Genomic DNA, 16,177 nt, shown 5'->3' with positions numbered 1-16,177 from the left:
AGATGATGGAGCAGATCCTCCTGGAAACTCTTCTAAAACATATGAAAGACAAGGAGTGACTGGCGGCAGCCAATACAACTTCACCATGGGCAAGTAATGCCTGATAAATTTAGTGGACTTCTATGACAGGGTCACAGCACTGATGGACATGGGATGAAAAACTGATGGTGTCTACCTGGACATGTGCAAAGTATTTGATACTGTGCCCCATGACACTCTGGTCTCTAAATTGAAACACAGACATTTTATAGGTAGACTGCTCCTCAAAGGAATTCCATCAAGGAACTGGCTCGATGATAGCTCATGGAGTGACGGTCCATGACTTGATGTCTCAGTGGAGACAAGTGACAAATGGTGATCCTCAGGAGTTGGTACTGTGACTAGTGTTGTTTAACGTCATTGTCAACACCATGGACAGTGGGCTTGAGTGCACCCTCAGCAAGTTTGTGGGTGACATCAAGCTGTGTGGTACAGATGACATGCTGAAGGGAAAGGATACCATCCAGAGGGACCTTGACATGATGTTCAACAAAGCCGAGGGCAAAGTCCTACATCTGGGTCAGGGCAATCCCAAGTACACATACAGGCTGAGCAGAGAATGGACAGAGAGCAGTCCTGAGGAGGACGTGGGGGTCCTGGCTCATGAAAAGCTCAGTATGAGCTGGCAGTGTGCACTGGCAGCCCATAAAGCCAACTGAATCCTGGGCTGCGTAAAAAGAAGTGTGACCAGCAGCTCAATGGAGGTGATTCTGCCCCTTTATCCTGCTCTTTTGAGACTTCACTTGGAGTATTACATTCAGTTCCGGAGCCCCCAGCACAAGAAGGACATGAAAATATTAGACTTTAAAGATGAATGGAGACACTAAGTCTCAAAACTCACATTAAACAGTATACCACAAGTTTCATCTATGTTATTTTGGCTTTTATAAGAAAGGGGAACACTATTTTGGTCAAGATGCAAATTCAAAGAAATTAATGGAATTTTTTTTTCCTTTATCAGTAGATAAAATTTTAACAGCAACTTCTGAAGCATTAACTGTGTCACACAGCAAGCATCTTTTCATTGCCATGTTCATAATGACTTTTCTAATTTAATAGTTGTTATCTGAGTAAGAGTATGTTGGTTTTACCTACTTCCAGCATGAAGACATTGATAATGTGTGTCCCAGAAAAGCAGTTTAAATATTACAGATATTACAAAAGAAATATTTTAAATAGAAAGACATACCTGGTGTATTATTTGAGCTACAGGAAGTTGTTCTGCATATTTTAGTGGTTCTGCTGCCAACTCATCCTTTGGAAGCCTGGGAAGAAATGAAGTTCACATGTATCAAAGCTTACAACATTTTCCACGTTAAAATACTGAAATTCAAGAGTTTCAGGCACATTACTTTCAAAAAACTGTGGTATATGGGAGATTTTTTTCCTTATTATGAACAAGTGTATTTTAAAACTTAAATTGAATACTTCTTATGAAGTTGAGTGAAAGAACACACATATAGTAACAGAAATGTGTGTAACATTGTGGATTTTTTCCCTGACCAGAGCACATGAAACATAAATTTAGCACTAGAAACCTTTAAATTCTGTTTTAGGTGAATAAAGTGTTGGTGAAAGTTGGATTAAAACTCCCACACAAAGTCTCATGTGTTTACAGAGCACATTCAGGACTGCTATTGATAGAAGCTTCTTCACTCAGTTCTGCCAACATAATTCAAATATGATCATCTCAAAAGGCAGGAAGGATTATTCATCACTTCCCATTTTTGTTGCAAGTGTACATCAGTGTTCAGATGCAGTGGAAGTTCAAGACCACAAGCATTTGGGCACTTGCCAGCACAGTTGTGTGTACTACTGATTTTTAAATGTGATGAACTAGTGAGGAAGAAAAAAAAAAAGTAGACTACTTCACATGGAAAATGCATCATAACCCTTTAAACTTTGAACAAACTGTAGTTGAAACTGAAAATTCAGAATCCACAAGCAGTCTCTTAATGATAGTATATTAATATGAAAGGATTTTTTAAACCCTTCAACCATACTTCTTTCATCTACTGGAACTGCACAGTGTGCACCACATTTTCAAATATCATTCAAGATTTTCATCAGCCATTCCTCTATCTTTCTGAGAAGTCCAGAATGCAGGAATTTGAATAAGATGACAAGTAGTGTCACTTGTGCTAATAGTTTTTAACAGTTTTAAGCACTACAACCCCCTTTGAAGATGATTATATTACTATGAAAGCTCTGTAGACTCATTTTCATTTTTCAGACCAGTCATGAGTTTACTGGTTTAAACACTTGTATAGCAGGCATTAGGCAATTTCTCTCTAAAGTTCTTTTTGTTTGTTTTATCTTAACCACAAAGCCTGTTCCTTCTAACAAAGGTGAGAACGGGATGATGCAGTAAGAAATTATTATCCTATAAGCAGCGCAGAGGACAACACATTGCATGCAAAAGGCTTCCATGAAGCATCCATCCTTAAAGCTCCAAGAACAGGAGTGAAGTCCAGACTTGTGTGTTCTTAGAAAAGGCTACTGGAGCTCAAAGTCCCCTGCAAGTAGGCACAGAGACTATACTTTAAACAGTTTTATTAATAAGTACAGAAACAGCTCACTGCCAGTAAAATTAAGCAACATGACATAGCTCACAATGACATGGCTGAATTCTCTCCCCCAAAGCAGGGTCTCCATCCAAATATGACTGCTCACAGGCACATGCTATGTCCTGAATCACGCACAAACGCTGTCCAGCACTAGCTGCCATGAGCCATAACAGTATCGTGGACCATGCTAAAATTAAACATTTTGACTGCTAGACAGTACATCAGTCTGCATAGTTTACAAGCACAGAAGCAGCCTCATATTGCTTAGCCTGGAGAAGAGGAGAGTCAGGGGTGACCTTATTACTCTCTACAACTACCTGAAGGGAGGTTGTAGACAGACGGATGTTAGTCTCTTCTCCCAGGCAGCCAGTACCAGGACAAGAGGACACAGTCCCAGGCTGCGCCAGGGGAGGTTCAGGCTAGATGTTAGGAAAAAGTTCTATACAGAAAGAGTGATTGCCCATTGGAATGGGCTGCCTGGGGAGGTGGTGGAGTCGCCATCACTGGAGGTTTTCAGAAGACTTGATGGTGTGCTTGGTGCCGTGGGTTAGTTGTTTGGGTGGTGTTGGACTGGTTGATGGGTTGGACGCGATGATCTTGAAGGTCTCTTCCAACCTGGTTTATACTATGTATTCTATGTATATTCTGTCCATAAAAAAATTACATTGGTTAGCTTGGTCAGCTTTGCAAGCAGACCAAAGAAACGGCACAATCAGGACAGTTAGTACCAAGGAGAAAGAAATTTGACGCATAACTGCTATTTCATTTTACACTAGCCCTAAAACTAGTAGGTCTCTGACATTGTGCCTTCTAAATGTAATTACCTGTAAAAGGCAATCCCCTTCTAGAAAGTCTAAAGTATAAGAAGGTCACAACTAAGAAAAGAGAAAAACCTCAACACAGAAAGGGATGTTCCACTTCCTCCTCTTCTGCAGGGGTTAGGAAGTAAATAGGTCAGGAGAAAGATCACCTCCATTACAGTCATCATGACCGTGCCTCTCCCTTTCACAGAGGGACAAAAGTAAATTGGTTACTACTCTTCTTCCAGAGATAACTTCCTGGGATGGCATTCACTTTTGCTCAAAACCATCTATGTTAGAAAAAAAATCCAAATAATTAAAAAAAATAGAACTAATCTCAGTGGAATTTGTGCTCAAATCATGTGTGGCAGTTTGAAGCTGTAAGTTCAGAAAATTAGATGACCTCACTATTTCATTCATTTATATTTTGACACTTAAACCTTCATAAAATTAAAGGCATACAAATTTCTTTGTATGTTTAATTTATTTCAAAACAATTACAATACAAAACCAAAAGTAATTTTTCATTAATTAATTTCCCAGTAAGAAATGGTCCTTTCTGTCTCAGTTGAGCATGACAGCAGACTGCTGCCAACAGTGCCAAAGCAAGCTAACACAGTGGCATATCAGCATATACAGCATCACGCCTGACAGCTGGTAATGCACAGCATAAGGAGATCTTGATTTTCAGGGAGAAGACTAGAAAGAAACATTAAATCAGAAGAGAAGTGGGAAGAACTAAGAGATAGCAGAAGAGGATCTTGAAAAATTCAATTTAAAAGTTATTTTTATACTGCCACTGTGGCTGCTCTTAGATGAAGGAAAGTAAGCATGAAACAGAAACTGTGGAAAGAGGATCTAAATCCAGTAAAATGTGTCAAGATATTTAGTGAAAAATCTTATTTGTTATTTATATTTGCATGCTCGCTCTTCTGGGAGAAATCCTGAGAGACTCAATGTATACTAAAGAAAAATAAATCCTTAGCATCAAGAGGTGGCACATTATGCCCCAAGTGCTAATCCGCCCCACAATCTGATGCACAGAATAGCTGCAGTGGCTTTAGGGCAGAGATAAAATGCATCTCATGCTAGTATTACAAAAATGCAGGGGAAAAAATGAGCAATGTTGATCAGTAATTGGTTTGTTCATGGCAGAAAGGGGCTGTTAAGACAGTGAAAGAGAGAGAGGAGTCTAGATAACAGGACAGGCTGTACACCATGGGTCTCTGGGCAAATATAAACATTCACTAATTATAGATGCAAATAGGACTAAGGCTGGTAATTTTTCCTTCCTATTCAGTCTCTAGATTTGATGGTTTGCACAACTCACAAATTCTTTATGCATATGACCCATGCATAAGTAATATTGCACCGCAGAAACTACTGTTCCTTGATGATAAGTCCTAACATATAATCACCTCTCCTGGAAACTACATAAAAGCAAAGTCTGAGTGTGAACTGGAAAACAAAGAGGTAATCAGAGACAAAAATGCATTATGGAAAAAGGGGGCCGGAGATGACATAGAATAGATTAGACTAGACTAGACCAGACCAGACCAGGTTGGAAGAGACCTTCAAGATCATTGTGTCCAACCTATCATCCAACACCACCTAATCAATTAAACCATGCACCAAGCACCCTATCAAGTCTCCTCCTAAACACCTCCAATGATGGTGACTCCACCACCTCCCTGGGCAGCCCATTCCAGTGGACAATCACTCTCTCTGTGTAGAATTTCTAACATCCAGTCTGATTGACTTGCTGTAGAGGTGCAAAACACACTGCTCTGAAATGCAGTATGGTTTGTTTGACACACAACTTCTGAACACTGTGACTGAACATACGGGAACAGATTGGGCAATTTGTAAAGGGGGCTCAAAAGCAGAAATACTGCAACTGATCAGGCAGACAGTATGTGACTGAAGGATGCAAATAACATAGCAGTGGCCTAAATCAGACACTCCAAGCTGAAAGGCTGACGTTCTTAATCTAAACCCGTGTATAGCACTGATAGCTTTATTGACTGTAAATACATGAACATGTTTGCATCTGGCAATAAAAAGAAAACAAAATACCAGAGCTTTATGCACCACATCAGGAAAGTTATTAGGCTTCCTATTAAAGAGAGGCTGAAATGGGCTATGTCAGGTTTGAGTGAGTAGTTTTAAAAATTGGCCATTGAGAAATTTATCTACCATATCCATACTACAGAAGATTAAGAATTAGTCTTTGGATTAATGCCAAGTACTTGATCTATCTGCTAAATCCTAACTTCACACATATGTAAGAATACAGTATGTTTAAACATCAGAAAAACTATATGCATGGAATATGCAAGTGTTTGAGAAGAGACCACTGTTAGCTCTGTTCTTCCCCACAAAGTGTGTTAATAAATCTTTTTCTTTTTAACAGAAGGCATGATTTGCATATAAGCATGCTTACCACGTGGACAGTCATGAAGAAGAAAAGTAAACACCAGAGAGTGTATTCATTCCAGGGAACTTTCTTACAACATCCTCATAGCATCAGTTTAGTTTCTTCAGTTAAAGGGTCAAAGCAAGCCTTTTGGCAACTTAAGGAAGCATTCAGCATACGTTTTGTTGCTGCGACCTTTGCTTAGGTGATTGCGGATGTCCTCCTTCAAAAGTCTGATATATTTAATAATGCAGACAAATACACTCACTACCAAAGTACTAAGCTTTGGTAAGCTGGACAGCTGGCAACTTACCTTGGGAGACCTTGCAGGACTGTCTAGCAGAATGCTAATGTGCATCTTTTGCAGTTCATTGCTGTGCTATCAGTGCATATTCAAAGATGAGGAGGGGAGAAAGCTATGTCTACAGTAGAAATATTCAAGCATTTCACAAGTACAGCCAAGGACACCAAGACTCTTTGGTCCATGAATGCTGTGACCTCTACCTTGTCAGAACCTAGCACAGCAGTTGCCATACTATCAAAGATGGCTTAGAAAGAAGATGGCATAAAATTCAGAAATACACTATGGAGATAAAGCTGAAAAAAAAATAATCAACTGAAGGAAAAAAATAATTTTTGATCCAATGACAAACTAATCAGGCACAATCAGATTTATAAGGATCTAAAGAAGGAAGCTACTGACTTGCAACAAAAGAAAAATTATTTTCAGTGTGCTTCACATACTGAAGTAGAAATCCCTCTCTGTAGGAATCTCTCCACAGGAATATCACTCTCTAGGTTAGAAATGAAAAATACTTCCTGTAATTTGTTCATTCATTTTGAAATAAATGTGAAATATTCTGACCCAACTTAGATGCACATATTTATTTTTGTAGTTTAGAAAATACCCTAAGCCTCTGAATGCACAGTGATTTCTGTTGGAGCTGATCATAAATAGGTCTCCTGATGTTCCCAGAGTTTGCCAGACACAGAGTTATAATCTGCTGCTTCACAAGCTGGACAAACTAGACTGTAACAATTAGTTCCTCAGCTTTTCCCTAATTCACACAATTTTTTAGATGAAAGAATTTCAGATTACTTAATTATTGTCAAGACACTTGTTCTTAACCATCTCAGGATCCCAAAAAGAGGTAACAGAAGTCTGTTGAGTATTTTAACAGAAGTTGACCAATATTGTCCCTCTGCTTTTCTCTAGTCAGTAACTTTTGTCAAAGTATGTTTGCTGCTGAAGGGATTCTCTGTTCTTCCTGCTCCTATTTTATACTTAGGCAAGACACAGGAAAGGAATTAAAAAGAATATTAGCTTAAGTAAGCAGAACAGACTTTGCTGCTACTGGAAAACACATGACCTGTAGGGCTTCATTTTGTTATCTCAAATATTACACATTTTAGGTAAATTGGCAAATCTCTTTTGAATTAATTTAAACTTCAAAATGAAGATGCTGCTGAAGCACAAAATGCTAATCAAAAATTGGAGATTAAAAGACCAGCTAAGTCTCTCCTCTATCACTGAAAAATCACCAATTCACCACTTCACCACAGCTAAAAGTAGGCACTTACTGCTTCACGTTAATTCATTCTCACAGGCAGAATTTTGCAGGGGAAAAAAGAAGTAACGGTTACAAGCATCTCCATCAAATTTTCCAAACTTGTCCTATACAGACAAGACCAGCAGCATCAGAGGAGCTTCTACCTGTCGTTCAAGCCAGTCTAAAAAGAACACTACTCACCTAGCTGAGCAAATGTTAAATCTAATTTGAAGTGTATAAATGCTGTATCTAGTACCTGAGGCTTCAGATTGCCTCCTTGGATCCAGTCCTTCCTAATTGCATGGGGAAATGTTTAATAGAGTGGTTAAAGAAACCCAACCCAAGTTATTATCTATGGCTAGCAGTTTGGAAACCCACCACTGAATTTCACAGAAATCTCAGTGCCTGATCTTTACATAGACCAACTGAACACCACCTGCCAGTGCACAGAAAGTCCAAAATCAGCAAGATGATTTTAAAACAAATAAAACATGGAAACGTGCCAGGATAGCAATTCCATTATGCAGTAGCCATAATCAGTCTTTATAGCAAAGTTCACATTTGTTTAACACTACTATTCCTTCCTGCACATGCTCAAATTCAACAATGTTCACATTGTTACACTGTTCAGGAAGCCTCTTCCAAAATTCCACATAAAACACACATTTTAAGTCCCAGTATTTCTACACCTGTGGTACATATTTCTGGTTTTTTTCAGTTCATGAGTCATGTAATGTACCATCCAGCTAAATTTCTCATGAGACTGCTTAGTTCACTACAAGAATCTGTCAAAACAGCAGTGGCAAAGTCTGTTCTCTGCCCAACACTATGCTCAGACCTACTTTACCTCCTCCTACTTCAAGATTCCTACTTTATCTTTTTGCTCCTTTACTCCAACTAATCACAGAGATTTACAGAAATATTGTTTCTAAGGGTCCTTCAGATGTCATCCAGTTCAACCTCAGAACATCAGATCAAGTCAGCCATGGCTTTGTCTACCCAAGTCTTCAAAACCTCCACAGCCTCTCTGGGTAACACTCCAGTGCTACTTGACCCGTTTTTTTCAGAAATATTTCTCCTAACTTACAGTCTGAACCTTTAAAGCCACAACCTACAGGCAATGTCCCTTGTTATCAAAAGATTTTACCTTCACCCTAACTGCATTTCAAACAGTTGCAGCCTGCTGTTACATTTCCCATCTTTTCAAGGCAAAGTAAGCCCAGATGTCTCAACCACCTCTCACAGGTTGCATGCTCTGGGCCATACTTCTCCACTTTCTAAGAATCTTTCTTAAGTAGAAGGCCAAAAGCCAGACACAGTATTTCAGGTGAGCCTTCACCAGCATCAAACAGAAACAATAACAATATTGATAACACTACTGCTCAATCTGCTAATCTCATTTCTCCTCATGTAGCTCAGTAGGCAGCTTGCCTTACCAATGATGATGACACTGCTCACTCATATTTAACTTGGGTGTCCACCAGCACCTCTAGATCTGCTAATCTCCAGGGCTGCTAATCAGCCTGTCAGGTTCCAGGCATTACTGGCAGAACAAGTCACCAACTGAAATTATTTATACAAGTGTATGAAAGGCCATATATTAGTACCACTAATAGACCCAGGTTTTCTTGAAAGAACTGTGCTCTACACTGGGGGATCACAAAAATAATCATAAAAATTACTGTTCTGGGCTATTTGCAATCAAGTTTCCCCTGAAGACAAGACATTGTATTTGATCTTTTGGGATGCAACATGACCACTAAGATATCTCCATAAAGCTGACAACCAAGATACACTGAGAACTGCAAAATTCTGTACCACAAATGGTAGCCAACTGCTTTCCCTTCTTTCTCCAGTACCATTCCTCTCTATGACAGAACTGAGAAGCATTCCAATCAGGCAGCACTAAATGCTTTAAATTTCCTGCCAATACATATATCTAGGTAACACTATATTGCTAAGCACATTAAAGAGGGCTCTTTACAGAAAACTGCACAGAATGTATGCAGCTCTTCAGCTTTTTACCAGTTTTGTCTTCTGAAGCGTGATTTTGGTTATTTATAGATGACATGTGCACTTTGTCTAGATTCTGTTGTTTGTTCTTGTTAATAGCAGATGAAACCTCAAGTTCAAATACACTTAGCGAAATTATGTTCTCTAAGGCCAAGGTACTGCAGGTTACCAAGTCTACTAATGTTGAACAATGAATCTGTTATGACTGACCCTGTAAAGCAGTCATTCTTTTCCCTCATACTGATATTTCATGGCCTGCTTTTCTGTTATCAGTTATTTCACAATATTAGAACCATCTCCTGTTCACCACAGACCACTGCATATTAACCATAGTGTCCTATATTAAGGTTCAGTAATTTTACAAACTTCACAGCCTTCAAGCACGAATTATTTTAGTGGTCTGCTTCCAGGATTAGAAAAAAAAAAAGCAGCAGCAAGTCATACTTTACCTGGGTCAAGTGCACAGCACACCACTTGCCAAGTTCCCAACAGAATACAAACTAGGGAATTTCCTTGACTCTTCAGGCAAGCCACTAGGTCTGTGATCTGTGAGACAGAGACACTCTCTCTTTACACTCAAATTCAATGCTGTAGTAGTATCTGTCAGCAATACCTGTACAAGATGTATCTGGATTTGCAAGTTACTCCTGGTTGCAAAGCCAAACATTATGCTGGACAAAACAGACTTTTGGTATGTTCCAAGATGATTTCTAATCCAAATACTTGGCACAAATCCAGCATCTCAGACACCTGCCAAACCAAGATTTCCTCTTGCTGGGAAGGGACAGATGCAGTAGCTCAGAGTATGCCACAAGCTATCAATTCCTTTTCTCTCTGTAATCTCCAAGGCACAAGGCTAAAGCAGGAAGAGAAGTCTCTCTCAGGGCTACAGGTATGTCCCTCCTTAAGTTATCTTAAATTCTTTCTCAGTTACCTTAAATTCTCTGTAGAGTTTTCTTTATCTTACTGAAAGAGTGAAGATAAAATTTCTTAATAAAAGGAAGTTGGCTTTTTTACAGATGGGTCAGTTTATTTCCATACCTATGCTGATATGAATTCTGCAAAGTTTTAATCATCAACATAGTAAACACTTAAGCAAACAAAGAGCTTTATAATGTAATAAAAGCTAAAGCTACTCCTATAAAACGTCAGGTTCCTAAAATACTGAGAAGTACATTTCTCAAGAAAACTTGTATGGGTTGGAGCTTGCCCACAGTGAGAATAATTCACAAGTTAGCAGAACTATAATCCTAACAAAAATTCTAACAAAGACTAATATTAAGTAGCTATTTTTGAAAACAGGACTTTAACTTTTAAAATTAAACTTTCAGCATTCAGTCAGAACACGCCCAAATTTAAGTTGACCATGACCTTCTAAGACCGTCTTAAGGCAGTAGTATATGTACATTAAATGGGTTGATCTGATTTTACTTTCCAAAACAAACAAAAAACCCAAACAAATATCCATTGTCAGAGAATTGTTCATACATTTAAAAAACAATAATGTAAGGGTTGACATAAAAGTAATTTGTAATTTTAACTAAGAGTGAAGCCCTAGCATTATTAGCCTAACCCATCCTTAACACGATTTGAGTGGTAAATTCTTTCATTACTTAAAAGTTATTACCCGCAAACGTTCACCATCTTCAGAAAGTTGTACCAGTAACTCTGGATGCCAAGTATGCATTTTCAGTACATAGTACCACCAAAAGACTGCATAAAGTACAATGTATCACACTACCAGTTTGTCAGTCAGCTTTTTGAAACTTCAGGCTCTCAGTGCCTTACATAAAAGAACAAAATCTCCAGTGCTGCTGAGGCCCTTCACAATCCTACACATAAATATGTCTGTGTATCTGTATACACATATGCATAAAAGGCAACTATGAAACTAAGGCAAGAATTAAAATTTTCTTGGTTCATTTAGTACAGATAATGAGGTCGATTTCTCTTTCACCACCTACATATAGAATAACTATCAGTTATAGAAGCAATGGAACGACTCCAATTCCATAGCAAAAGAGCTCATGAAAATAATAACAACCAAACAGCCAGTGAGGGAAGCACAAAGACATGCAATAGCAACAAGAAGATTTCTTTCTACAAACTTTTGCAGCTACACACACTCAAATAAATGAAGTGTAGCCAAGAGTTTACATTTTGTCCTGCACCTCATGAGTGGGACTCCTATGCAGTACTGCAACAAAAGTAACCAAAACAATAGGCACCTTTTTTTTCTGTCAGAAATGTCAAAATATTTTTAAATGCATATTATGAAAACCTTCTACTTGCATCAGCACATAATTCCACTCTGCTTTTGGTGTTAATGATAATGAAAAGTATACAATGGCAATTGAGTATGCGGGTCCTCTAGGAAATGAAGGACAAAGGAAAAAACTCAACAAAAAAACAAACAAACAAACAAAAAAATTATTTCTGTGGTTTGAGCCTATGACCTCTGCAGCAATTTTTCTGCATCTACGCTACAGAGGTTATACATTTTAACAAAATCTTACAGTAAAACTCAGAGTATGTGACTACTTGTGGCTAGCATACATACTCTTTCTGGTTGCTAGTAAACTGAGATTTAGTGGGTATGGGCCTTTTATACTTGAATGTCTCCCTTCCTTATTTCCTTAAAAAAAAACCAACAACAACAACAAAAAAAAAAAAAACCACATCCACCATAACAACCCAAAACACAAACCTGAAAACCTAGTTCTACTTTATTTATCAAGACAAGGATGAATGCGGCAAGCACACTCATCTCCATCAATGAACAGGTAAGTCTTTGAAATGAAAAATTTCCCTTTCAGTTAATATACTGCACTGTAAAGTACTGAACTTCCAATGGAGAGCTGCTTAGTGATTGCAGTTGTCTTATTATGGAGTCCTGTACTCAAACATGATAATGTCATAGTTATGATGCACTATATTCATTGAGACAAAGTCCTGGAAGACAGATATAGTGGGGAAGACAGCAGTAAGAACACCACCTGCTATCTCAAGCTGACAACTAAGCAGCCAGTAACATTTGCACTGCAGCACTTGCCCTTTAGCACAGGCAGGGGTTTCATTAATATCATGGCAAAACCATGGTGCCATCACCTCTCTCTGAAGAGCTGGCAGCCTGAGACCCACTGGGAAGCCATGCCAGCTCTGGTAAAATGCAATTTATACCACAAAAATGACAGTGCTGGTGGGTCTCTGTAAGTGAAAAACCCCAGGAATTTCTATTTATCTCAAGAACACAGGGGTTTTGTTATTCAAATATTTTTTTTATGGATCCTAGGTCTATAAAAAGACACTATTGGTCACTGCATCTTTACTAAATCCATCATTATACAAGAGGTATTTTCAGTGGGGAGAAGAAGAGAAAAAAAGTTATAAAATGGGCTTCTGAGAGATTATATAGTCTGAATTCAGGACAAACTGATAATGTTATATTATAGTCAATTCCAGCCATACAATGAAGGAGTGTTCTCAGGTTTGGGGGTTTTGTTTCGTGGTTTTCTCATTTGGTGGTGATTTTTCATGGTGTCTTTTTTTCCTGTTCGTTGTTGCTGTTGTGCGTGGGTTTTTAAAAACAACAAATAATAGAACCACCAACCTATTAGACATGCTACATTATCACTTTCAGACCAACTACATGCATTATGTCTCAAGAATTATTTTCTACTGGAACTATCCTTTTATCTATCAGGACAGTAAATTGACAGTATGATGTTGCAACTTACTGTGTGAAATCTCTTTTTCTTGGAAACACAGCACTGCTGTAAAGGTAAACTCCAAAGTGAAACTGGCAGAAGATAAAGCATAAGAGAGAATTTTCCAAGCAGGTAAGTCTGAAAATGCCTCACTAAGCCCCCAGGAAGAATATTATTTCACAGCAGGCACTTCTGATAGCACAGCAAAACATAATGGAAGTCCTCTGCTACTTCCTCTGAGAGCCACCACCCCAGCTACAAATACAGCACCGTGACACCAGCCCGCACTATAACAAATGCAGACACACGAATGTAAGCCAAAAACCAGAATGCGCTTTTTTATTGCATGTGGAAAAAGTACTCCGAGTTAAGTTTTCATAACTATTGTATATGATCACAAACGAAAACACAAAGACTGTATTTTAATTTAGTGAAAGACACCCTTTCCCCAAACGTACTCATCTCAAGAGATATTTGCAAGGTGATTTATTTGCTTGCACCACCTAGTGGGCTTTACTTTAATTTACCAAAACAGTCAGAGTTCAGTGGTTTTCCTTCCTGGGACATTAGTGACAGACCACATTTTCTCACAACACGTTTAATATTTCAAGCCTGCACAACCCACTAACAGCACTACACTTCTAAACTATAAAAACATAGCACCAAAAAGAATCCCTGCCTTTCTTGCATTACATTCTGCAGGACCTTAACTGAGATGTGAAAGAAGTGTTTCACAATGTAATTAATTTCCAATTTAGAATCATAAATCATAGAACAGTTTGGGTTGGAAAGGACCTTTAAAGGTCAAGTACATATCAACAGTGCCTTGTTAGAGCACAGCACACATAATTTCAAGTGTCTTAACAGATTGTGTTATGTGATAACAAGGCCACATACTGATACTTGGAAGATACCTGCAGGGCTTTTGGATCAACCCCCTGGCAGAGGCAGGCACACAGAACAAAGGGCTCCGTCTGCAGAAAAGAGGGATCATCAGGGAGTAGCAACCACCTGTGATAAAGTGCAGCTGCAGTAGGAATGAGCACCTATGCCACCTTTCTCCTAGCAGTTCCTGCTTCACTCTGTGCATCTAAGATAGCTGCTTTAAAATGCATTGCCCCAGCACAGAACTTAACTATGTCAAGTCCAGCCACACTGGAAAAGGTCTTTTCTCAGGTCAAACCCCAACCCGGTAATAGACAAGAAATCATTAAATATACCATTTAGTGCTTGTATTTAAACATTGAACTGACCCAGAACACTTTTTTTCCTCATAGTTATTCCTCAGGAAAGACTCACGTATTGCAGTATGAAGTCTACTGCATTTACTCCAGAGCAAAAATCATCCAATAGAGGCACCATAGATTGTTTTACAGATGGGGCAAACAGGACAAAGTGCCAAAGTGCTCCCAGATCTCCCACCTGAAGTTTCTAGAGTACAAACCTTAAGCATTTACAGGAATTCACGTTGTCCTTCATTTTTACAACATTTAGCATGATTTCATCCTAATCAGTTTCAGTTCTCACTTCAAAACAGACATATATTTGTAACTCATACAGTATCAGAGAGAAAACAAAACAAAACCAACCCTGTGTTCATTTTACAATAAAGAAATCATCACAAATGTTTTATATGGATTCACTTTGGGGAATAATGCAAAACTTTCTATCCTTTTATAAACTTCTGTACAACAAAAGGAAAACATTTTCCTTTCACAATGGTTTATAAAATAACCAGTCTGTTTATTCACAAACAATGCCTTTTTTTCCCAGAAGAAACAGAAACTACTGACAACTGCACTGACATGTATGCAAAGCCCCAGGGCTACAGTACTCTCCAAGACAGTTAAGTTCTATCTACTACTACACAGTAGAATCATATTCAAACAATATAAGAAGATAACTGTGCTGCAGCCAAGCAGACACCAATACATTCTTTCAAAGAGAAGGCAAGAAGTGAGTCAGTCTGCATTTTAAAGAAAGGATAAAGTGGGTTTTGTTTCCCTTTTTGTACTCAGACTTTTAGACTGTTTCACTATCCATTCAAACCACCCTGTCAGGATAGAACATTACAGTGCATTTATCGTATTTTATTTATTTGCTTGGGCCCTTTTACTCTATGATGGCTAAGATTAAAATTTAAGACTTAAAAGACAAAAAAAAGGCAAAAAAACCCCAAATATCAAAGCTCAGCCTTTAAATTAATCACTGACAGCATACATTCAGACACAAAGGCAACTGACTATATGTGTTGTTTTATGTAAACCTGTTATGTAGGGGCAACTAAAACACCTACATAATACCAAAGCTGCTTTTTCTTGGAATCCTCATGTCCAAGCATTTGAGTATTTGGCTGCCTTTGCCACTCCTTTACTGTTACATAGTCAGCTGACCCAATGTACCATCCCATAAAGAACTCTTAGTATTCCCACTGTGGGACCATGTTTATTAGGAAGACTTTTGGTCATGTTTATACTGTGAAAGGCATTTTCAGAGCCCATTCCATCACACAGGATAAGACTGCAGTTAAAAAAAAAATCTGCAGAGAAAAAAAAAAACCAAAAACAAACCACTGCAAAACTCAAAACTTTCACCCATTTTTCACCAAATCTACTGAAGTACCTCCTTAATAGGGTCTAACAGACATGAAAACACCTTTATTAACAGTGGTTCTCATATTTTTATTCTAAAGACAATCTGCTGCTTATCAGGGATTTCCAAGTGATAAAAGACAAGTATTAATCATATTTGCTTTAACATTCCATTTTCATTTTTTTATGCTTTATTAAATGGCCCTCATATTTTGTTACATTTCTCCTCTTTTCACTTAGCTTCTGTCTAAAGCACTGGCAGTTGCTATGGTAACTTTGGCTTTTTTCCCCACTGCTCATGCAGGTTTTCATCAAACCAAATGATTTTTCTTTTAATCTCATCTGCTCTATAACAATAGTTCCTTACTAAGGTGCTGTATATTGTACCAGATAAGAATTGTAGTGTTTCACAGTAGTAACTTGAAAAAAATCTTAGTTTTGAGAATTTAGCAAAACTTAACAATTGAAGTGGGGGTTCAGAGGGGGTTCTGCTT

At 38.2% G+C, this 16,177-nt stretch overlaps 1 protein-coding gene across 1 annotated transcript in view; it reads right to left on the bottom strand.

Annotated features, from left to right (window-relative positions):
- Positions 1-16,177, bottom strand: part of PIGK (phosphatidylinositol glycan anchor biosynthesis class K) — a 64,820-nt gene that overhangs the window by 22,010 nt on the left and 26,633 nt on the right. Inside the window, exon 10 of the mRNA XM_054165566.1 lies at positions 1,229-1,304. Coding sequence (XP_054021541.1) covers positions 1,229-1,304 — 76 coding nt within the window. The remainder of the gene's footprint in view (positions 1-1,228; positions 1,305-16,177) is intronic.

Source organism: Dryobates pubescens, chromosome 11 (assembly GCF_014839835.1).
Source record: "Dryobates pubescens isolate bDryPub1 chromosome 11, bDryPub1.pri, whole genome shotgun sequence".
NCBI lineage: Eukaryota > Metazoa > Chordata > Aves > Piciformes > Picidae > Dryobates > Dryobates pubescens.
The sequence above is the reverse complement of the archived record's forward strand: the minus strand, read 5'-3'. Positions and strand labels throughout refer to the sequence as shown.